General features: G+C 38.6%; 1 protein-coding gene across 1 annotated transcript in view; it reads left to right on the top strand.

Moving 5' to 3' along the window:
• The first annotated feature begins 2,919 nt into the window (after window positions 1-2,919).
• TMC3 (transmembrane channel-like 3) overlaps window positions 2,920-22,390 on the top strand; it is a 20,360-nt gene continuing 889 nt past the window's right edge. Inside the window, exons 1-21 of the mRNA XM_010019550.1 lie at window positions 2,920-3,029; window positions 4,326-4,469; window positions 5,799-5,874; window positions 8,756-8,837; window positions 9,488-9,594; window positions 10,579-10,677; window positions 10,766-10,908; window positions 12,314-12,461; window positions 13,785-13,828; window positions 13,975-14,122; window positions 14,392-14,501; window positions 14,643-14,721; window positions 15,093-15,362; window positions 16,501-16,629; window positions 17,202-17,269; window positions 17,512-17,640; window positions 18,253-18,363; window positions 18,793-18,918; window positions 20,280-20,358; window positions 20,550-20,592; window positions 21,643-21,937. Coding sequence (XP_010017852.1) covers window positions 2,920-3,029; window positions 4,326-4,469; window positions 5,799-5,874; window positions 8,756-8,837; window positions 9,488-9,594; window positions 10,579-10,677; window positions 10,766-10,908; window positions 12,314-12,461; window positions 13,785-13,828; window positions 13,975-14,122; window positions 14,392-14,501; window positions 14,643-14,721; window positions 15,093-15,362; window positions 16,501-16,629; window positions 17,202-17,269; window positions 17,512-17,640; window positions 18,253-18,363; window positions 18,793-18,918; window positions 20,280-20,358; window positions 20,550-20,592; window positions 21,643-21,937 — 2,540 coding nt within the window. The remainder of the gene's footprint in view (window positions 3,030-4,325; window positions 4,470-5,798; window positions 5,875-8,755; window positions 8,838-9,487; window positions 9,595-10,578; window positions 10,678-10,765; window positions 10,909-12,313; window positions 12,462-13,784; window positions 13,829-13,974; window positions 14,123-14,391; window positions 14,502-14,642; window positions 14,722-15,092; window positions 15,363-16,500; window positions 16,630-17,201; window positions 17,270-17,511; window positions 17,641-18,252; window positions 18,364-18,792; window positions 18,919-20,279; window positions 20,359-20,549; window positions 20,593-21,642; window positions 21,938-22,390) is intronic.

Raw genomic sequence — 22,390 nt, 5'->3', positions numbered from 1 at the left:
ACTGAAACTCCATGGGAATGGACAAGCATGGAGAATATAGCCTACTGTTTGCCTGAATTTACAGCAAGCAGAGTTCACCAACCCAGCTTTTTTCCTGCATAAGTGAAAATGCAAAATGATCCTATGGATCAAATGTGAGGCTTCCTATTACACATAGAGAGCTGCCACTATAAATTTTGTAGTAAAAGGTTAATGCCCTGTTTTACATCCAGTTAATGGTAATTGAAATCAAATCTATAACCTCCGTAGTATTCATTCAGAGTAAAACAAACCCCAGTGGGTTTCTGGATTCAATAGAGCATATTGAAATGGGCAGCTGGGTGTTCTGGTTGCTAAACTGCTTGCTGAGTTGAAAAGCAAAACGAAAACCACCCCCTCTGTGGTCTGTGTTAATACTTGAGTTCTTTAAAGGGGCCATTGCAGGGATCATGGGTGACGGAGGATGCCACCAACTTCAGGGATAAGCTCTTGTAGCCTGCTTTCTATTTTCTCTTACAAAGCACTCTGAATCCTTCTATCAGATGGACTCTGAATTCATAAGTCTCTTGCTGCTCATTGTGCTTTTAGTGTTTGGTAGTAACTTCGTATTATGTATGACTCCAGCACTGGCAGGATTAGAGCTACATAAATGTCAGGCTTGCATTGTTCCTTTGTTTTTTAGACTTCAGGCTTTCTTCTAACAAAGGGAAACAAAATTTATCTTCCTTGTTGACATGTTAAGATATACTAGCTAATTAAATCTATGTAAATCATTAATGTTAGTGTTTTAATGGTTTTGGTAGTGCTATACCACCATCATATTAAAGGATGCTGCTTTATCTGTGAAAGTTAGTAATCCCCGGGAACTACCAATGATATTAAGTCTTAAATCTCTCCCACATTCCTGGGGAAGCTTCATGTAAGATACACCACATGTGCTCTGGGCTTTACTGTTGGCTACATTTTGGAAATGCAGAGTCATCTTTATCTGGTCCTTCCTTATAATCTCAGAAGTGTGGAGTGAGTTACACCAAAAGGACTTACTTTTTCAAAACTGAAAAACCACGCAAGTAACTCTCAGAGTACAAATAATCAGGCTTGTGACTAGTTAGCCCTTTAGTTCTTTAAACAAGTACAGTACAAAGGACAGAACCATGTCAATGGAAAAGTAACATTTCTCAGCAAGTGATTATTTTAGATTAACTCAGGGCAGAAGGAAAAAGCAGCCTGTGCTATTCTCTACAAGAAATTTAGCAGAGAACTTGATGTTCTCTCTTGTCAGAGGCTGCAAATAAAAGTTAACTACATCAGACCATTGATTTATGTAACTGAAACCCTTTCTGAATTGTGCATAGCGCTGTTAAGGAGAGAAAATACCAAGTTAGGAACAAGTGAAAACTCTCTGTAAGATCATCCTTTCTCTCCCAAATTCTAAGCATCAGATTATGGCCATAGAAACTATTCATATAAGTATTCTTTGTCAGTTTTGCTCTTTTTTAGTAATGTAACCCAGAATCCCCACAACTTCTGTGATGAAGGGCACTGCAAATTCACTTGTTGATGTGTCAAGTTTTTCAGCTACCCTGGTCCCAGCAAAGCTTGAAGCAGTCTCTTCAGTCCTGATAACCCAACATCAGTATCATGGAGATGCTGATGGAGATGGTGGTCTTGATGCTGGCTACAGGAATGGTGTCAGGATGCTCTACCCTATGAATATACAGCTTCTGGCAAGCACAGTATGTCAGCTGCCCAGTAGGTAATCTTCGATTAAATGGATAGATTACTTTTTTGAGTTGATGTAACTGAGTCAAAGCTATTGCTACTGTATTTTGGTTGAGACATTCAAAACTGAAAAGCAGTGTTTTGCTATCAGTTTTATCATGCATAAATCATAATTCACTTTGAGTGAATTGGGAAGTTCATGCCGTATGATGCAAGTTAATAATGCAATGATACATAAGCATCATACGAAATGCACTGAGTGCATTATTTCTGTGAAATGCAGAAATCCCATCCTTATTCCTCAAGCTCACAGCACCAGTCCATAAATTATCTTTAAAGAGATTCTGTGTTAAAGATAATTTTAGTATCTATTAAATTAATTTTGTAACAAATAGTTCAGTAGAGCTGAAGACATGGGAAATGAGCACCAGATGATTTTTTGCAGTGTTTTATCTCTAGGAATAACCATTATTGTTATCACTAATCTAGTCAATACTTACAGTAAATGCTAAAGATGATACAGTAATGACTGATAAGTTGATTAATGGAGTTGAACACGATTGAGATATTACAACTGCCAAGAAACAGTGAATTGCTTGGTAATCTGTTCTTGCCTGAGTAGCAGGTGTGTTTATACCTCTAAGAGAAAAGCCATAAATTCAAGTAGAAGGAATGCTGAGGGGTTGGGGACAGGGCCCAGCAAAGCAGCAACATCGTGTTCTGTCAGGGCTGTCTTCTGGGAGAGGATCTAGAAGTCCTGTGGGAGAATGGCTTTGTGTTTTTCTCTGTTAGTAAAGGCCAAAATGCAAACTGTCTTACTTTACCCGAGAAGAACACTGTCTCAAGCACATGAAAGAGAGATGTCAACAGTACATTGATGCTGGAAACATCACCCAGAGCAGACCAGCATGGAGCGGTGGGATGGCATTTTGAAGGCATACCTCATTGAATTAAGCCCTGCAGCTGGCCCATCCTTGGACTCTGCTCCCTACCTCACTTCTGGGCATCCCACTTAAAAGCACCCTGGCCAGGACTGCTGTGCACTGCCGCTTTAAGGTCCTCTCCACGGCTGGAGCACCAGGCGCAGGCAGCAATCCTCTGCTCAGCAGGGCTCGCAGTCGCTTGCTGCTCTTTACTTAATAACATTTGGCTGCATATGAGACATCTGATGGTGAGCTGAAGGCTTCCCTCTCGTGTGGCAGAGTTTCACCTGCCCTCATGGCAGCAGTGACAGGCTCTGCTGCAGTGAAAACTGCCAAGTCCTGCAAGAAGTATCGCACTGTGAAGCGGCACGCTGGCATCTACACCTACCAGGAGCCACCCCACAGGTAAGAGACCCTCCTCTCCTGAAGAGCAAATCTGCCTTGTCTACCACAGAAGTGGGATCTTGTCTTTTCACTTTGATTTAGATTTAGGTTTTTGGTTTAACATGAAAAGGAGCGTGAGAAAATTCACTCTTCTCTCTATCTTTAGATGTAATTCAAACCTCGTCTTTTTTATTTTCACAAGAGTCATGTTCTATAATGAAGCATAAGTACTGTATGTGAAACAGTGTAACTCCAGTGAGTTCAGGGTATAGCAGGGTAGGAAATCTCTCTATAATTTTTCTGTGTAATTACACATTTCCCTCAAATGTCCCCTGTGACTGAGGGGACAAGACTGTGGACTGATGGTCAGTGATCTGACGAAGTATGTCCTTTGAATGTTCTTACAAGGCGTACTTTATCTTATGATTTATTTCTAAGTGATTAAAAGGTGTTGCTTTTTCAGCAAAATTGCAGGGAACTTTCCCAATAAGCATATAGCAATACAGTTAGAAAACTTCTGAGCTGGTGCTTGTTGCAATACTTCAGATCCCTTCATTTCATTCAGGGGTAAACTGTCACCACAGGTTTATAAACCTAAGCTTGTGCAAGAATGAATATTGCTGCTGTTTCATATACAACACCCTGTTTCAGACAGAGAATTGCGAGAATTGTAGCATACCAAAGGTGGTGACAGCATCAGAAAAGATGATTTAATAATCATCCACAGAAATCTGCATCAAAGCACATGAATCTTTTTAACAGGGACAAGTAATTCGTGGTTTGTGGAGTCCCACATTCCCATCCCTTTCAGCAGGGAGCAGGAACAAAGGGTGAGAGGGTGAGCACGATCTAAGCATTTGTCCCCCTGTTTTAACAAGAAAATATTTTATCATTATTACAATCAAAATGAAAGTCCAGCACCATGTAGTGAATAAATGAATGTTCAGTGCTTCTGCTGGAAATGTTTAGACAGTGCTTTGTTCTAGAAAAATATACAGAATGTCTTGCTAGCATGGTGTACAGGCTCTATGGCTGGAAATGCTTAGAGAGGAAAGATGGATTTGTGCTGGCGAGTAGGAATAATTTATAACTGAGTAGCAAGTGGTGAGAAAGGAAAGAGGCACATCCTGGAGATGGGGAAATCATCCAAATTATTCATCAACCTTAAAACAGGAAAGTTGTGTGAGTTTCCAAGCTCACTGCTGTTAAGGTTGCTCTAATAGGTTGGATCCTGTGCAAATCCACAGTTTGCTGGGGATCTGAATGGGAATAATTTGTCTTGTTTTTCCTCTCATGGGGTGTGTGTTGGGCTGCCAGCAACTCAGATGAAGATATCAGTGAAGAAAAGGCTGAGAGCCATGATCCAGAGCAGATCTTCCAGAATATCCAGTACCAGAAGGAGATTATCTCCAATATCCGCTGCCGGCCATGGCCGATGAGGCAGAAGCTGAGAGCACTCAGGTAAAGGTGTTTGCACCAAAGCTTTCAATCTCCCTGACTGCAACAGTGCTTCCAGCCTTAGAAGATCTTTTTCAGTGTAACCTGGAAGGGATTATGCACAGAAATGATTAAGAGCTGCTGGGAAAGCACACCATGAGGGAGCTCTGACAAGATCCAAGAGCTGGCTGAAGGCAGCAGCCTCGGGTTGGAAAGTCTGCAGGTGAAGTTGTCTCCTGTTCATGCCTGTGGCTCCACTTAGACAGTGACCGTGCAGAAAAAAGAGAGACTGAAACCATGCTTAGTCTATTAGTTATTAAAACAGTATGTCAGCTATTCAGTGGTCTAAGGAAAGGCTGTTGGTAATGCTCAGTAATATGTTTTTAAGCTTAACTGCTTCATTCTGTCCCAAAAAGGAAAAGCACTCTGCTGTTTTCAAGGTAATTGCATGGTATGAAAGCAGAAGCTGGTCAAAATCTGCAGTTAATACATGGTAAATGGCAGTAAATACTGGACACTTGTATGTTCAAAAGGTTCATTAAGTGTAGTAATAGCATTTCAGAGCTTAAGATTGTAATTATAATAATAATCCCAAATTTACAATGAAACAGTGGGTGTCGAACTCTTTGGGCTGCTTGCCTAAATTGTGTTAGGTCTTTCACAGCAAGATCTGTTTGGGGATTGCTTTATTTTTCCTTATCATCTGGCCTCTTTCTTATATGTTCCTGTATGATTCTAGGATGGCATAATTAGTCATGAGGAACCCCTACCAGCAGTAAAGCCCTTGTGTAATCTTCAAAGCAAAAAGACACTTTTCCCTCTTGGGGAGAGTCTGTGACTTGCTGCCTTCTTGCTCCTGTTGTGGAGATTTTGATGTTCACCATCCCTCTTCCACTGAGGTCATAGAGTGCATATGACCAGGTGAATACTGCACCTCTTTGCATCTTACAGGAGTGCTACACCATGTTTGCAGAAGAGGTGTTAGTATCCCCATGAGATTCACCAGACTGTAATAGGGATATTTTCATTTTACTTATTTGGGTTGCACCATTTTAAAAGAAAAAGTTTGAATCAAAAGGACAGAGAAAAGACAAAAAGAGGAATAGAAAACTCTTCCTGCAGTCAAACTTCTGAATGCTGAGTTTTCTCATAAAAAATTCTCAGTGTTTTTACAGTGTCGGTAAATCCTCAATAGGAAAAGAAAAAAGCCTTGCTTGGATAAGAGTTTTATGGTGAGACAATTCACAATTGTATTTTGGAGCATTTGACAACTTTGCTAGTTGCCACTTGCACAGATTAAGGAGCTCCATGTAATGGGATCAATGGTGAATGAATTTCTACCGTTTTCTGCAGACAGGCGAAGGAGATTGTGCTGAAGTATGAAGGGAGGCTCACTAGAACAAGAGGTTACCAAGCTGCTGGGGCAGAGGTACGCCTGCTTTTCCTTAAATTACAGCTCTTTTCTGTATCAACAGTCACCTGCAGTTTTCATTCTTAGAAGCATATGTTTGCTTTGCAGTCCTGATCTCCAACTCAGGAACTCTGTAGAGGGAGGGAAAAGCAGTTTAAAGCTCCTGCTGGTTTTATTGTTTTGTTTTGGTTTTTTATATTGTGAATTTATTAATTACGTTCTTGCAGACTAATTGGATGTATTGAGGGATGGTCCTTCTATTAACGCAGCATACGCTTCCTTCTCAAACAATTTACAAATACTGATGCCTGCTAGAGGGGGTGATGGGAATGGGACACGAACACCGCGATGCCAGTATTCTCTGAAGAGCTATTTCACCAGACTCCGGGGCCACAGATCAATAGTTTAATATGAAAAATGTGTCTAGCTTTTTGTTTGGAAGACAATAGCTTATGGTAAATACATTGTTAAAGAAGATTTTAGCTTGCATAGTACTCAAAGAATTTAAATCTACTCTTAGCAAACCTATTTTTGAAAATAGACCCTGGTCCTAATTTCTGGAAATTAATAACATGTATGTTATTAATTGTATTCTACAATTCTATATGCAAGCAGCGGAGGAGGGCTCTTTAGTCATGTAAGTAGTCAGGAATATTTTTGTCATCATATAAGCAGACTTTTAATGACTAACTTATCTTCATTCAAAAAGTCAGGGTTGTAACAGTAAAATAGACCATCATGTGTTTTATTCATGCGAAGAAGTGAAAGGTTGAATATGTATTTGTTGTTCTGTTATGTTGGCCTGCAGCAAAGGTTAAAAGTACAACTTCCTGAGCTAGGAAAGAATCATTTATCCTCGTTCTGCCTTTGCGTGTATGGCAAATGCAGTAGAAGTAACAAATGCTGTTAAAGTAAATACTGGGTTTTGCCTTTGACATGAGTAGAACTAGGATGTTACCTAGAAAGCGAACTGCTAAGGGTCTGCAATACATGTCAGTAAATCAGAGACTGGGCTCATTACTTGTTCATATTCCACTTCCTATAAAACACAGAGGTTTTCATCTTAGAGTTCACACTGAATACAAGTTTGTATTTAAGCTAATTGCCTCTGTTGTGTGTATTTGAAGATACTCAGCACAGGGATATCATTCAGCAGCGCTCATTATATGTAAGGGAACTGTATTCTTTTTTTTTTCTTAGCATAAATTAGGGAATATAGCCTTTGCATCAGTACATCGGGGCTAAATTCAGCAAATGCAACAGAACGAGTTGAGTTTTGGTTTTGTTTTTTAATTGGAAGGGCTTCATTTTCCTGTATTTTCTTAGAAAATAGCATGGTGACCAAGGAGACAAGAATTGTGGCACAGCAAAACAAGCACTATATTATCAGAATTAAGAATTCAATGGTTGAACATGTACCAAGAACAAAATGCAGCTGTAAGTGTATACATTTTTAAGTTTTTAAGCTTGACAAAATACACACTGTTCACAATTGGACAATCCATTCACATTATGACTTTTGAAAATTGACACAGAAAGCATTTTTTCAGTTCAATTATTTTATATTTGTTTTGTATTTTTTTTACGTTTTCAGTTAATTTTACATTTTCAATTAATGCCAGATGTCCACAGTCTGGATTCTAAGAGCATAAATTATCTGTTCAGGTATGTAGCGGGCAAGAAAAGGGGTGACAGCTATCTGATTATAATTTTAACAAATACTACCCCCACATGGACACCTTTGTATACTTTATAAATCTACAGTACAACTGGCACAAGCTGCTTGATTCCTTTCTCAGCCTTGTGACTGCTGTTTTCAGATGAAAGTAACCATCCCAGCAATTTCCATGCAACTCAGAGCATCTACAATTTCTTTGTTTAATTAAAATACTTCATGTTCATGCAATAAAATACCCATAGCACCATAAAAATTAATTAACTTTGGCCAAAGAGATTGATGATATATTCAGCAACTAGAATGTTATTTACTTCTCTTTGATTCTAGGAAATTAGATTACATGATATAATATTGGCACTGCTGCTGCCTAAAATACAGGGTTGGGGTTTTTTTAATATCTAGCTGTACTAAAGATACTTTATAGTGCACAATATAGAAACATTATTTTTGTTGATACTGTAATGTTATAGCTCTAATTCAACAAATTCAAAACTGCACTCAATTCTGCACATGCAGATTTTATTTCTTCTCCCATGTGTCCTTACCAAGCCTAACTATTCTACAATTCTATGTGCATGCACCATCCACTGTCTGCAGGAAGATGCTTTCCTGCAACTGTGCAAAAAGTCAAGGTTGAATAAATACTCTAGAAAATATAACTACAGGTTTTCTACTGGTGTCAGCTGAGAATATAATAGTTGAATTGCTGCTGTGGAGTACAAAAGCTAATTTTTCCTCCTAGAAAATCTCCTCTTAGGCATTATGCTTCTCTACAATTTCTAGTTAGTTGTTTGTTTGTTTGCCCTAGAAATCAAATCTATTATGTGTACTGCAATGGGATTCCCTCATAGACTACAGGGAGGTGACGTGTCCCGGCAGGACCCAACATGGATGACTTAAGGTGCCTGGAAGCTGCTGCCTGGCCCCTCTCTCCAGTTATTCCCCGCCACAGCCCCCAAGGGTGACAGGGAGTGGCACATGTTGGTTCTTCCTTCTGCTGGTTTCTCCTGTTGGTTCCTCATGATCTTTATGAGTAAAAGATGTAGACTGGTGGCTCCTGACTGTGCCCTCAGACATGCTCCAAGATCTTAGTATTTAATGTTTGTAATACTTCTTGTGATACAGGATTAGACGCATGACCAAAATACTCTGAATTTTTGATTTTATTTTTTTTTCCATGCAGAACTGCCATATTTCTTATTTCTCTGCTTCTTTTCTCAGCTTTGGAGGAAGTTTATTCGACTTGCTTATAATTTTGTGGTCATCTTTATTCCTTGGGAAATGAGAATAAAGAAAATAGAGAGTAAGTATAACGACTTCATGGTATTGTACAGTAAAGCACTTGCTAAAATGCTGAGTGTTGGGGTTTATTTTTTAAGAAACTGAATTAAATAATATTTGGGAGAGTTAAATGCAAACTTTCAGCAGTGACTTTTTCATTTAAAACTGCTTTTTCTTCTTTTCTTGGTGCTTTACACACTGCAAGTTCTCCTTTATGGTCTTAGTGGGGGGTAGCTTTTAAAACGTCAAATCTGTCCTATCATGGTTCTGAAAATGCAGCAAGATTTGGTTATAGATTATCACAGTCAGTGGGGCAGCATCCTCGGGCCAACATCCCCAGATCCGCCTAGGGTCAAGTGTGGTTGAAACCTGCGTCACCAGCCCTTGAGTCTTTCAGTTGAATTAAAGCAGCCCTTAAAATCACACAGCAAGTAGGTCACACCTCTGTGTTTCTTGCTTAAACACTGCTGGTAATTGCGGGACTTCCTGAACAGAATCTGTGTTGGTATTATTTTCTTCTATACAGGCTAACGTTTTCTCTACTTCGCTGCATGACCTGCATGAATAAGAAAGGTTTTTCCATTGTTTTATTATTCAAATAATACTTTATGAATAAATGATAAGAGCTTTTATAGACTGTGTAGCTCAGATAACTGTTTTCTGTGGTTTAAGGTCATTTTGGGTCTGGAGTTGCCTCTTACTTCATCTTCTTGAGATGGCTGTTTGGAATCAATATTGTACTTACTATAATGACAGGAGCATTTGTAGTCTTACCAGAGGTAAGAACACGTTGTTAATATTTACATAAAAATGCTTACTGCTGCACTTTCCAAATTAACAAATGCCACACTTAAATGCATACATCAATTTGAAATGTACAATTTAAAATGAATTATTTAAAATAACTTCACCTACTAAGAGGGTTTCTCTCTGCCAAACAATGAGATTGTTGCTATCAGTGTTAAGAGATGATATTTCTGTCAACATGGTACTAATGCTTTTACAGAATATGTTTGTATCAGATTACTAAAATGGAGATCCAATTCCGAAAAGCTGTAGTTGGTGTTGAGTACCCTCAAGTCCTGTCAGTGTCATTTACAGGCAGAAAAACATAACATCCCTCTCCAGATTCTGGATTATTGTCCATTAGAACTCATTTTCTAGAAGTTCTGAACAGCTACAACTATGTTAACTTTTGCATGCAAGTAAGCCTAGTTGTTAACTTTGTTAAATTATCCATACACATTATTTTGCCTCACCTAACCTGTACTTCAGTAATGTTATCAGAAAAATACTTAGCTAAGCTAAAAATGTGCCCTAAGAAACACAAAAAGTAAACTGAAATAAAAGAGGTATTCACTTAAATTTTTCAATTCTTTAAGAAAAAGTAGATTTAATTTTGAAACACCATTCTGAGATCAAACACTGCCATATTTAATTTAAAAATGCTTAAAAATAACATAGCTTTTAAAGCTATTTTGTTAATGGTTTTAGTTATCTCTTTTAATGTCTCAGACATTTTGAAGATGTCTACAGAGCACTAAATTTCTTCATTGGTAAACCACAGACAGCAAAACAAACCTCACCTGGTTTAGTGGGAAATAAATGCAGGATTTCTCATGGAGTTTCTAGTGTAGGACAAGGAATTCCTCAATACTCAGTCTCCTGATGGTACCATCTGTGCGGGTAGCTCTTGGTGGGTTCTGCTGGGCAGCCCTGGATCAGATGGACTCACAGTGTGAGACCTCTTCTCTCTTTCCCAGCTACTGGCCGGGGCAGCGTTTGGCACCACAGACAGAAAGACCATTCCTGAGGAGCATGTTGCATCTGCTCAAGACCTGGACACCATCTGGTCACTAGGGGCAAGGCTAAAACCACTCTTCATTGTTTCACTATCACTGTTCTGTTGTTATCGTTACTGCTCTTATTTACAGGCTTTGGTCTTTGCAGGGCTACCTCCAGTACTCTGTTTTGTTTTATGGCTACTACGGCCGTGACAGGAAGATTGGGAAAGCGGGATATCGTCTGCCTCTTGCCTACTTCCTTGTTGGAATGGCAGTGTTTGCTTACAGCTTCATCATTCTCTTAAAAAAGTAAGACTTCCCATTTATTGCTGTTAATAAGCTTGTGTGTTCAGGCAATCATTAATGGTGTATTTATCCTGCTTCCTCTGTAGGATAGAACTCCGCATATTTCTATTAATCTGCTCAAGTCTGCTAATATCAGGGAGGCAGACTGGGTTTAATTCTAGCTTGCCCTTCATCTTGCTATGATCTGTGTGCTTTGTGTCTGTATAGTGTAAGGTCTGACACTCATTGAGGTCCTCTCCATTTTTCTCTTTTCTGGTATAAAAATTGCTATGACAGAAATTTATATTTTGACTATAATGCTTTCAGCATTATTATTCCCATCCATTGAAATACAAATACAAAAATCCCATGCTAGTTGTAACATAATTTGCTTTTTTTCAGCTGGTATGTGGCACCCTATTCAAATGTAAGCTTCATTTCTCTGTTGTTGAAGGGCCCGAGTAGGAGTTAATTACCAAAGAGAGCAAGACTGCTAGTGGTGACCATAAATCCAGGAATATGCATTGCTTGGAGAGGTGCAAGGTCACTTTATCCTCTCCTGATTTGCTTTCCCTTCCGGATACCTATTCATCTGGCCCAGTGCAGTCCAGGGACATTTTGAGCACTGCCTGTAACAATTCTCAGTTTTGAAGCCAAACTTTCCCTTTTCATTTATTTTTATTCTACCTGCTGGTTTGTGCCAAGGGTCACCAGTATGTTTGGTACTGATCTGCACACTTGCAGTTTCTGGATATGATTAGCCCTTCCCCTTCTGCCTTAGCTCACTGACTCTTCGCTTAGCTGCTTACAGTTCCCTTTTTAATGCTGTCCTTTTGGATGCCCTTTCATAAGCTATTAATTTTCATTTCATTTCTCACACTTTGCAATATTCTGCTATCTTGCCTATCTGAGATGAGTAGATGGGGCTTTCTTTCTTTTTCCCAAGGTCTGTAAAATAGCACTGGGTTTCTATTTGACAATAACATGTATTTTGAGGGTGAAAACAATACAGAAAATGAACAGATCTTGTGCATGATCACTGGTTTTGCCAAACTATCTTGTAATCACAGTAATAGTGTTCTGAGCAGTGGTATCTTCCAGCTGGATCCTACCTGGAGATCGTAAAACTGAAATATGTTTAAGTCTACAGTTCTGGTAAGATTTATTTGCTTTATTTGTCAGCTATAAAGAATGTAAATATCAAAATGCCCTTCCACAGTGAGTCACTTCTGCACTAGAACAGAAAGGAAATTCATGCTCTGAACCCCACCCTGTTTTATTTTCTTCAGAGCACAGCCAACAATGACATGAATTGCTGCAAACTTCTGATGGCCCTAAAGGCATAGACTGAACACTGAGTCAAACCAGTGATTTCCTTCATATTCACCTTCAGGCATCAACAGCAGTTATATTTCTTCTTTTTTTACAGAATGGCAAAAAACTCCAGAATGAGTTTAGCGAGTGCCTCTGATGAAAATTACACTTTCTGTTGGAGACTGTTCTGTGCTTGGGACTATTTAATAGGAAACCCCGAGGCTGCCGAGAGCAAAGCTGCTGCCATAGTTAATAGCATTAGGGTGAGCAACTGACCCTCAAACTATTTACAGTTGATTTGTTTGTTAATCAATAAGATATATGTCTTTCCTCTCATTCCCTTGCATTTCCTATTAATTTACAGATCTGTTTGTCTATGGGAGGGTGGGTATCATATCTCTGTGTGGTATTGCAGTCGCACCACACTTGCTGACATTGTCATTCTGTCCCAGCAAGGCCACAGTGTTCTTCTTTGGAAGAGTTTTATTTATTACTGCTGTGAGACAAGAGGTTAGAAGTTAGATGCACACGGGCAGGGACACCTTCCGCTAGAGCAGGTTGCTCCAAGCCCCTGTGTCCAACCTGGCCTTGAACACTGCCAGGGATGGGGCAGCCACAGCTTCTCTGGACACCCTGTGCCAGCGCCTCAGCACCCTCATAGTGACAAACTTTTTCCTAATATCTAATCTAAATGTACCTTCTTTTAGTTTGAAGCCATTACCATTTGTCCTGTCACCACATGTCCTTGTAGAAAGACCCTCTCCAGACTGTCCAAAATTAAAGCTGGTTTATAATTTCCTGTGCACAATTTCTTGTTATTTCTTCATTATTTTACCAGCTATTATTCAGGCTCCTCAGGAAAGTAGTCACAGCACCAAGCCTGTTCAGAGTTCAAGAACCATCTGGACAATGCTCTTAGTCATGTGGTTTAGTTTTAGTTAGTCCTGCAAGGAGTAGGGAATTGGACTAGATGATCTTATGGGTCCCTTCCAACTGGAGATGTTCTATGAATTCTATGATTTATTTCATCTCTCTGTAGCAAATGGTCTAGGGACATCTTACAGGTCTCTCAACATTAGAAAACTGCTTTAAACACAAATGTTATCCATTTAGAATTTAAGAACAGCTGTGGCTGTCATCAAGAGTAATTTATTTCCCAAATTTGTTGTATTCTTAAGTTATTGAAAAAAATTACTTCAAATAGTGTCAAGAGTAAATTAAGACGCTATGAGATTTAGTTATTTCAATGACTGAGGAGAACTTTTGACAGTTCTGGATTACATTGCTGACATATGGATCCTGCAAAAAGACTTGGTAGTGTAAACCTCTGGTTGCACCCCATTGACCACGCATGACTGAAAACGCACAAGTTATTTGATTACTGTGTATTAGTTTCTGGGAAATCACCTCCACTCTTTGAGCTCACTTATCACTCCTAAAGAGTTGTGCAGGACAGAGAGGTATTTATCTCCGTGCACTTCCAGGATGTCAAATTTTTTATTAATATATTTGCTATCTTCTGTGAAAGATATGTGCTTTATTTTTGCTGAACTCTATTCAAATGATAATGCTGTGTTTCTTCCAAGGAAGCTATATTGGAAGAGCAGGAAAAGAAGAAAAGCAAAAACTTGTACGTATGTAAGATCAGAGATACTTTTCAAACCACTGTTTCAATGTAGATAGCAGCACTAATCTGCTTGTCTCGTACTTATTAGAAAAGACTCCTGGTGTCATAAAACCTGCTGTATTGGCTGTGTCTTTTCTTTATTTTTCCAGGGCAGTGACTATAAGCTTAAGAATTATTGCAAACATCCTCGTGCTTCTCTCACTTGCTGGAAGTATTTACATTATATACTTTGTTGTGGATCGATCCCAAAAGTTAGAGCGCACCAAAAAGGAATTGACTCTTTGGGAAAAAAATGAGGTAGAGTGTCTTTATGCCACTTCTGTGTTAGAAGCAGGATTAGTAATTTTAACACTGTGACGCCTGGAGTAAAGATTCCTGAGTGATATTCCAGACTCATAATTTTGGATCATAAGTATTGTTATTACTAATGTCAATAATAACTTTTGAAAGCATCTCCTCCAAGAAAAGCAATCACCAAAGCATGTGCATCAGCATTATTTCACTCGTGGTACCACAGATGTTCTACATGAAAAGCTACAAAAATGCTGCATCTTTCTGTTCTGTAGGTAAGCGTAGTTGTGTCACTGATTACAATGATTGCACCCTCTGCTTTTGAGCTTGTGGCAGCTTTGGAGATGTACCATCCAAGGACCACTCTTCGCTTCCAGCTTGCCAGGTAGGGGCATTACGCAGTGTAGAAATGATGGGAGAAAGGAAGGAAAAGATGTGTTCTAGTAGCATGTTTAGTGCAGCCAAACCAGACAGCGTATGAGAAGTCAATGGGATAACAATGCCAATATCTTATTCTTGCTTTCAGGGTTCTTGTTCTTTACCTGGGAAACCTCTACAGTTTAATCATTGCTCTTCTGGATAAAGTGGACAGTATGAGTGTCACTGTAAGTTTAACTTTGTTTTCTGATGTTTAAAGCTAGTAGACTTTATAGATAGATAGGTATCACAATATAGATAGTGATATAATTCTGATTAAATCTGTTTGAAATTGATTAAAACACATTACAGTTTGATAAGGTTGTAAAGGTAAGTTTAGTTTGCAATGTTTATTTACAACTACTGTAGTTTTTTAGGATAACTGGATCCATTTGATTGCTGATACAACATGATAAATAGATTTCTGTGCATTGCTTAGTTATTAATTTTTAAAAAAGCTAGTCACCTAACTGCTGCTTGAAAATACATGAGGAAATGCCTCTGTGAGTGTGCTGTAGAAGGTGCAGTCATCTGCATGTACGTATTGTTGAAAAAGTAGCTTTCAGGACATTTATTATTTCAGGACTCTGACGTTAACCACAATGCAACTAATTTTGCCACCTACTCAACAACTAAAACTCCTTCTAAAGAAGATAATTTATCTACAACTATTCCCGATGTACACATTAAGAGAAATGGCATTGTCACACTGGAAGAGAGTCGCTCTCAAGGCATGACAGTCTCTGACTCACTGGTTAACAGAACAGTTTCCTTAAACTCTAACAGCCAGAACCCACAGGATCAGTGCTGGGAGACCTATGTTGGTCAAGTAAGTAATTGTTTTATTATGTCATCAACATATTCCTAACCCAAATTTGACAAAAAAAAATTAAAATCACATTGCGCTGTGTTCCAATTTTAGAGCTTTTCTTTATATAAATTCCAGATTTTAGCTAAGGATTGCATAGAAAGAGTAAAGTCTGTGCAAAGTTATATGGCCACAGATCCAAGCTTTGGTTTTTGTTCAGTATCTGCAATGTGTTTAGTGTTGAACAAATGTTCTTTTGGCAGTCTTTGGTCTATGTCGTCAGATGCATGCAGAGCCAGTATGCATGTTCCCACAGTTAGACTGCAGAAAACCTGCAGACTTAAAATGACAATTTTGCTTCACTCTGTGTGAAGCATACAACATTTGTGGCCTTTACTTGGAATGACTAGCACTGAAACTAACACATTTTAACCACACAAAACTCAAAAGATGTCCTTTGATCCCGATGTACTTTAGTCACTGTCAATGTCACATTTCTACTTAAGCCACTAGATTAAGACTGACGCTAGTGTGCTTCTGAATTGCTGAGCTTCTTGTTCCAGAGTAAGCAATATTAAAGGTCCTGTCTGATCATCTGGAGCAGAAGACCCCTCACAGGTTTCTTAGTCTGACTTTTTTATTTAATTGTACGTTTTTAAAGTTCAATTAAATATAGGAAAACCCCATTCATTTATAAGCAGTAATCAGCTCTCTCTTATGGCTTCATGACCCAACTGCCATTGGGGTTTGTTTTTGTATGAATAATAAGCATTTGCCATTGTGAAACACTTAGCAAGTACATATTACAACAGTCAGTGTAATAAAAAGAATTGGGTACAGCAGAAAAACCAGTCCGTTTCAGTTTATGGAGATAAAATTTTCTGAACAGTCATTGAAAAGAAAGCGTGAAGCCATCATCACCAGAGTTTTATTGCTGTAAGCAATAGAAGGAACTCTGGAAGTTTTATTATATTTCTTCTATTAGGTAGATCAGAGACAAGTAAAGGAAACATAAAGAGGAAAAGCTTAAATTATTTATGTATTTAAATTATATTTTATCAGGATACTAAGCTTGAGTTAAAATGCAAATTCAAATGCAACAAGAGCAATACGCATTTGCCTCTAGAATAACTCAGTACCCGTGAATAATGTATTTCAGGAGATGCTAAAGCTTTCAATTATCGACATGATTTTCACAGTCGCAAGCATCCTGCTAATTGATTTTTTCCGTGGACTGTGTGTCCGATATTTAAGTGATTGCTGGTGCTGGGATCTAGAAAGCAAGTTTGTAAGTACAGTCTTTATTTTATCAAACTAAGATACTGAAGATGGGTAGACTCCTTCGCTTAGTACTGGGTGAATTGCACAGGGTAAATGCTGAGACTGGATGCTTTTCTCAAGCACGGCTGTGGTGCTAAAGTCTTTGTCTTTCTGAAAGTAAGATCAGGGAGCAGTCCCAGTCAAAGATGAGACAGAGACCATGGAGTTGCACCCCACATCACCTTTTCTGTAGCTGTAACATCTATACATAATGCAGACAGTGGTCCAAGGGACATAACCAAAAGCATATAGCCCTTTAAGAAAACTATAGCTAGTAATATCTGCTTAGCAAGAAGCTGTTGGCATGAAAGGCCGAGGACTGCTCTCTGTCCTTAACTGAAGAAGTGAAGTAAACTGGAGAGGAATTAGTTTATTTAATCCCCTTAGTAGGTTTTACTGTGTTCTGACTGCCTGCCAAAAGTTGAGCTGGACATCTCAGGCTACGCACTGTCTGCAAACCGATTCAGTCAAATGCTTCTAATAGATGATCTGAAATAAAGATTAAGACAAGGTATTCATCCTATACTGTGTTTCTTGTAGCCAGAATATGGAGAATTCAAAATTGCAGAGAATGTACTGCATTTAGTCTACAACCAAGGAATGATCTGGTACGTAATCCGGAAACGATTTTTCTTTGTTGGCTGATTACCAAGTTAATCCGATGATTTCCAATGAAAGCTATTCAAATAGGATATTGGTAATGCTGTCATTTATACCTTATTATAATAGGAGATCATCTGTTGATGGTGAGCTGTTGTGTAACTGGTTTGGTTTGGGTTTTTTTTCATATGTTCTTTCACTATTAAAATTGCTTCTGGCAACACTGAGCACTGATATATTGTTTTTCCAGGATGGGAGCTTTCTTTTCACCTTGCTTACCAGCATTCAATGTTCTCAAGTTGATTGGACTCATGTACCTGAGGAGCTGGGCTGTGTTAACGTGTAATGTACCACATCAGCAGGTTTTCAGAGCATCTCGGTTAGTCAAAATGAGAACAAAAGATAAAGAATAAATCAAATGCAGGCAATGGAAATGTCTTCTGTGCATGGGAACAAAATGACAGGAGGTTTTAGCTCAGAAAGTTGACAGTTGACTTTGCCAGCAATACTGATAGTAAAGGTCTGTGAAAAAAAAATGAAACTGCAGGGTTTGTCAAGTTGTACAACATGCTTCCCCATTTTTTCTATCATGGTGACTATCTTAATTATTTACTCAAAACTGAAATAATGCATCTTTAATTCTTAAGAATCAGTTATTTCTAACATGTTTTGAAGATTAATCAACTTCTGCTACTGTTCTTTTTCTTCCCCAACACAACTGGGCACTAAGGTCAGTTTTTATTGAAGGGTGACATAAAGCATTCTCAGTCTGCAGCAGTGGTATCTGGAAAACAGTGCAAATAGGATTTTGATAATTAAGAGCCTGTTTAAACTGGCTCTGTTCAGACTTTCTAATTGTAGCAGAATGATTCTGATCTTTCAGAAATGTAGATCTTGAACTCGTTAGGAAGATACAGACTTGCACCTTTTATGTTGGCTCTGTTTTTCTCTCTGGTTAGCATAATCTGAAACATGTTATCTTTTCTTGCAGATCCAATAATTTCTACTTGGCCATGTTGCTGTTCATGTTGTTCTTATGCATGTTACCAACAATTTTTGCTATTGCCCGATATAAGCCATCTTTAAGCTGTGGTCCCTTCAGGTAAGTTATAATGGATTAAAGTTAAATTGATAAGACTTTATTTCATCCTCTCACAATAAATTCATTGGGTTCAATACCCAAATTGCCAATTAAAAAAAGTTGATAGGATGCTGTTCTGCTGCTGCCAATGTTTTGTCAGTTTAAGATTTAATTAGGTGAATATGTCAATGTTCTGAGTGAAGCTCAAGGTTTTACTTTATATCATGGTTCAGTTATTTTATGTTTACCCAGTGTAATGTGCCGTTGAGCAATCTGGCACACATCACTGTCTTGGGTCTCAATTCAAGCACCCTCCAAGCCTGGCCAATGCCTTTGTCCTTTGGAGAAATTGTTAAAAAGCAAATAATTATCAAATTGCCTTTTTTTTTTTCATTAGGGCTTTCTTACAACTTAGTTTTACATTTATTTCTTTTTTTTTCCTTCTTGTAGTGGACAAGAAAAGATATATGATATAGTTTCTGAAACAATTAAAAGTGATTTTCCCACATGGTTTAACACAGTGATTACTTACATCAGCAGTCCTGTGGTTGTTCTCCCTGCACTATTACTATTATTGTAAGTACTTTGGGTTTCACACACAGGTTAAATTGATTGTATGAATACTGGCCTTATCTCTGAAGGGTCAGACGTTTTTACTGAGGCGCAAACACTGCATTATTGTCATTTTATTAAGCATGTCTGAAAAAATAAACCCCAATACCCTACTGACTATATGGTAAATGGATCAGACACGAATTAGAGTATGTTAAAAAGACTGTCATCACATTTTCAAAAGGAATTTCTTGTTCTGGGATACTGTATTAGAGCAAGTTCCCTACATTGTGTCAAGGCTTGTAGTGCTACTGGTTCCAGGAAGTTTTAAGATCTTTCTTCCCCCTGAAATGCTCCTCAGACATTGATTTCCCATTTTCTCATGGACATTAGTTCAGTTTATGACTGTGAACAGGGCTCAGTCTATAATTCAAAGAGGCTACTCAGTCATCCTGATTTCTGACAAGATAAATCAATTATGAAGGTCTGCTCTTAAGTGTTAATGTAATACAGCTTGCTGCAGACTTTCCAGAGGAACTTCTTTCTTGTTCTAGTTCCTAAATAATTGTTCACAGCTGGGAATTAATATTTATTTTGAGCTGTTTGAAAACCACTTTGCTTCTGCAAAGTATCATTTGTCTCGTATGTACCTTAGTATCTTTTTTTTGCCTGTAAGCTACACATGAATGCAGGGTTTGTCCCACCAGTGGGCTTTTCAGATAAATCCAAAAGACCAAAGCACTACTTCCTATTTGTAACTTGTATCAGCTATGTAAATATGAACATATTTACAAATTTAATTAGATCTATTGACTGCTTCAAACTGATGGCTAAGCACATACATAAGTGTTTGTGGTACGAAGTCTAGCTGTAAGACTTTACCTCATCTGAAAGCCAGTGTAATCCATTATGTCAAGCCAGCTTTGATCTTGGCTGTGCCAGTGTAAACAAGATGCTATTCCAGTTGGTCAACAAAATTACACTGGTACAAGTGTGCAAACTCAGCTGTAATTCTACTGTCTCTGTTCCATAACCTTGGACTGGGAAAAAAAAGATGAGAAAGTATTTATCAATATTTTCATTTTGAGCATGTCCAGAATTTAAAAAAAAACAGCTAGAAATGAACCTAAGGTTATGTGCACAATTAAAGGACCAGCAAAAAGCACAGGCACATTTAGAACTGCTGTTAAATCTTTTTTTTTGTATCATTTCTTTTTTATGTGTGTTTGCTTGAAAGAAGGCCATGATCCATTATGACAATATAAAGGAAATGCTACAAAGCAGCAGCTATAAACCTCTGTATCATTCTGCTGACCTACAACCCCTTAAACAGAAAACTGTCAGGAATGTTTGAAGTGACTCATAATCACCTCTTTCACTTCTAGCATGCTGATCTATTACCTACAAAGTATTGCAAGATCATTAAAATTCACCAACAATCAACTCAGAATGAAGATCCAAACAGTAAGTACAGGGAAAAGCACTTTTACATGCAGTTTGGCGGGTCTTCAATAAAGTACTAGCCTAATTAAATCTCTAAATTTCAGTGTTTCACAATGTAAAACTAATCCTATGGTTTTTGTCCTTACGCAACAGTGAATTTACTCTCTAATCCATAATAATTAGTGCTGCTTATTCTTCTGAATGTATTTTAGGAAAGAACTGAAGATAAGAAAAAGGTGGTTCAGATGGCAGTAGGTAAGTTAGTGAGCTTTAGAAATGCCACTATTAATGAAGCACTTGTATGTAAAACACATTTTGATTTCTCATACACCTTTTAGATGGTTTCTGAGCTCAGCTTAATGTAATCTTGGCAGCACTAAAAGAAAACGTGTGTAGTTTACACCTAAATTCTGCTGGGATCTTTGGACTATGTATTTTCCTGGTTTTATTATCAACACGGCAGAACCTGGGAGGCATCTCTGGTGATTCAAATCATGCCAGACCTTGCGTAAAATTCAGAGGCTAGTAGGCAGAAGAGGAGGAAGGGAATGGTCTCTATTCGTTCAGCTGTGATGGCGAAATACTTCATCAGCTATGAAAGATTTCAGACTTAATTGTCTGTCGTGCCTGAGGGAATCTGAACCTGTACCTTCCACTTCTCAGATTTTAGCAATGAGAAACCACACAAAGGATGCCATCCTTCTAGTAACTCCCAGTGAAAGGAACCAAGTAAAAATTTTCCAAGCCAAAGATATGATTCAGTAGCCTTATGGCTGGTTTTGAATGCTACCGTAACACCCTTATAGCTCTCCAGCAGACACATAAATGGTGAAATACCCAGTGTCTAGCAATATAGTGACCAGGAGTGACTACTAAGGGCAACAAGGTATGTGTCCTAGTTAGATTTCCTTTGTAACAAAAACCAAATTCAGCTTTTGGCTGTGACCAGCACAGGCACTCGAGCCAGCTTGCTGAATTCGGCCACCTTCGTATTGGAAGTGGTGTGCATTGGGTACTAAAATGGGGCTCCTGAAAAGAGATGCTGGCTTGTTGCCCATTTCAAAATCCTGCAGTGCAATGCCCAGTTGCTTTTCTCTGTTCCCCAGTGCTACATCTGCCATGTACCACAGCATGCCAATCCCCCACTTTATCACTGTGTCTCCCCATGTGCCAACACTTTCTCTCTTCTGAACACAGAGGGGTTCTGTCAGCATTGGATCCCCTGACTGAAGGATGAATTTAAGCCACTGCACCTACTAAATTTAGTGACCTGGATGGTTTCTGTAAGTACTTTCTCTTTTCTAGCCAGAATCCAAAATCTGGATGGGAATGACAAGAGACCAGAGCAAGAAACTGATATCAGCCAGGAGTCTTCTGCTTGGTCCTCAACTCCCCGGAAGAATGGCAGCGTCCTGAACTTTGAATCTCCCGTGACCAAAGGCACCAGAATACAAACCATTTCCCAGTCTGTGCCCCAAACTGTGCCCTCAACTGATGTTGCAAGACCCATCAACGCAACTCCCACAACTTCAACCTCTTTAACGCCAGCTCCCTCAGCATCAAGTGTACAGAAAGCAAGAAATGATCATATCGCAAACAGGCAAGTCTGCTTTGGTTTTGAAATGGCTTTTATTCCAGCAGCTTGATGACATACCTGTGCTTATTTACAAAACAGCTGTGCATTCCAACTGTCTCAAATAGTAAAATGGCTGAGAAATCTCTTAAAAAGAGATTCTTTTTTGGGTACTATTCAGATTGCTGGTGATGCCACCTCCTTAACTCTCCCTTAACTGAGATGGGATTATAAAACTTTTGAAACCTCAAGCAAAGATAAATACTAGGCTTCCCTTCAGGCACATAACTGAAATAATTTGTGCAGGATCCTCTTTCCATGAACAACACAAACACAGTAAGAGTGAAGGAACTTGGTGCAGAATGCCTGTGTAGGTCTAGCTGAACAGTGGAGATTCTGTAATCTCCACCCTTACAATCAAGAGTTTGACTTCCAGAGCAATGAATGTTTTATACTTTTTTATTACATTAATATGTGTTT

The sequence above is a fragment of the Nestor notabilis genome, unplaced genomic scaffold, assembly GCF_000696875.1.
Source record: "Nestor notabilis isolate BGI_N333 unplaced genomic scaffold, ASM69687v1 scaffold14588, whole genome shotgun sequence".
Lineage (NCBI taxonomy): Eukaryota > Metazoa > Chordata > Aves > Psittaciformes > Psittacidae > Nestor > Nestor notabilis.
Note: the sequence above shows the minus strand (reverse complement) of the source record. Positions and strands in the feature narration are given on the sequence as shown.